Source organism: Penicillium malachiteum, assembly GCF_028827825.1.
Source record: "Penicillium malachiteum strain IBT 17515 chromosome Unknown utg000001l:1.0-8184562.0:1.0-8186909.0, whole genome shotgun sequence".
In the NCBI taxonomy this organism is placed as follows: Eukaryota; Fungi; Ascomycota; class Eurotiomycetes; order Eurotiales; family Aspergillaceae; genus Penicillium; species Penicillium malachiteum.
In genome coordinates, this window is record NW_026643094.1 from 1,262,880 (window position 1) to 1,264,691 (window position 1,812).

A 1,812-nucleotide genomic window follows, 5' to 3' on the forward strand; every position below is an offset into this window, starting at 1 on the left:
ATGCCTATTGATCCAAAGAGCGTTCTGGGTCGTTACCGCCAGCTGGCTCCCTCTGCTTCAGTGCGAGTTTCGCCATTATGCCTAGGCACAATGACATTCGGCGGTACGCATCCCGAGAAATACGGCGCGTGTAGCAAAGAAGATGCTTTTGCAATGATGGATTTCTTCTACGACAACGGTGGCAACTTCTTCGACACAGCAAACTCCTACCAAGATGGCCAGTCCGAAGTTTGGCTGGGTGAATGGATCGCCTCCCGCAAGAACCGCGATGAACTTGTGATAGCCACCAAGTATACCTCCCCGTATATGCTGCACCATGGAGACAAGATCCAGGCCAACTTTATCGGCACCGGAACCAAATCCATGAACCACTCCGTGGATGAATCTCTGCGAAAACTTCAGACCACTTATATCGATCTGTTCTACGTCCACTGGTGGGACTACACAACCTCGATCCCGGAATTGATGCAAAGCCTCAACAACTTGGTCGTGTCAGGAAAGGTACACTACCTCGGCATTTCGGATACACCTGCTTGGGTCGTGACCAAGGCGAACGCGTATGCCCGCCAGCATGGGCTGCGCCAATTCTCGGTGTATCAAGGGAAGTGGAATGCCGCAAGGCGAGACCATGAACGAGACATCGTTCCCATGTGCGCTGATGAAGGAATGGGTCTGGCCCCGTACGCGACCTTGAACGCTGGCAACTTTCAAACAGCCGAAGGTTACAAAGCCCGCGAGAAGTCGAATAACGGGCGCAATTTTATTCCCGTATGTGCGCGGGACAAGCAAGTTGCCGCTATTCTGGAGAAGATCGCCAACAAGAAGGGTGGAGGTGTGACACTGTTGAATATCGCGCTGGCGTATATCTGTCATAAGGCGCCATATGTCTTTCCCATTGTTGGTGGACGGACTGTCGACCATCTGAAAGGCAGTATTCCCGGCCTGGCCGTCTCGCTATCGAAGGATGAGATTGAGGAGATTGAGACTGGGTATGAATTTGATCATGGATTCCCTCATAGCTTTTTGAGTGGCACTTTGTTCGACCTTTCTCACCCGAGAGGAGCTGCAGGCCCTGAGGACGTCTGCTTGACCAAGCAATGTGGTCCCTTTGACTGGATCGAGCGTCTCAAGCCGATCAAGCCCAGCCCGTCGACATAGATGCTAGAAAATACCGATGTAGCCTTGAATCTTTCTTCATTTAAATGATCTTAAGCTGCTTCCTTACGCTCTCGTCGTATAGTATCGGAGTAGGTCCTATGAAAACCAATGTAGTGTTCACCTGGGCAAGATGCTGTGTAATTCAAGAACAGGATCGTCCTTGCGAGAGGGTCAGGGCCACTGGCATGGAAGAATCCTCTTGAGAGTAGTCACAGAAATGGCCTATTGAAAAGCGCACACGGCATAGAAGGCTATACGTCATATAACTTAAAGCCGGCTCTTCCAAGGTTACTACTCCGTCTCTCCCAGGTGCCTAGTTACTTTTACCAAGTCCCAGGGCTGGCTTCCATGGCAGCGTCTGCCAGGTGCACATGTGGGATTTGCCTTCCAAGGTTGCACTATCACAGATACTAGACACGATCATAGACGACTTGGAGGAAACATTTATTTTGAACTATCCGACCATTCTCTGAATTCAATCACCACACATGCGTACATATGCAACAATTCCAGCTTCTCAATAGATTCATGACCGCCACTTGGGCAGGATTTGGTACATCATTATCATCATTACATTTATTCCTTCATAAGCAATGATTGGCGTAGTGCTTTCCACAAAGCGTATCGTACTCGTATGTTATCAGCAAACTATGT

At 49.6% G+C, this 1,812-nt stretch overlaps 1 protein-coding gene across 1 annotated transcript; it reads left to right on the top strand.

Annotated features, from left to right (window-relative positions):
• N7483_000485 (uncharacterized protein) lies at positions 1 to 1,158 on the top strand (the record flags this gene model as incomplete). The annotated part of the gene is made up of 1 exon (XM_057083923.1): positions 1 to 1,158. One exon carries the CDS (start codon positions 1 to 3, stop codon positions 1,156 to 1,158), a length of 1,158 nt encoding a protein of 385 aa, XP_056950072.1.
• Between the last annotated feature and the right edge of the window lie 654 nt (positions 1,159 to 1,812).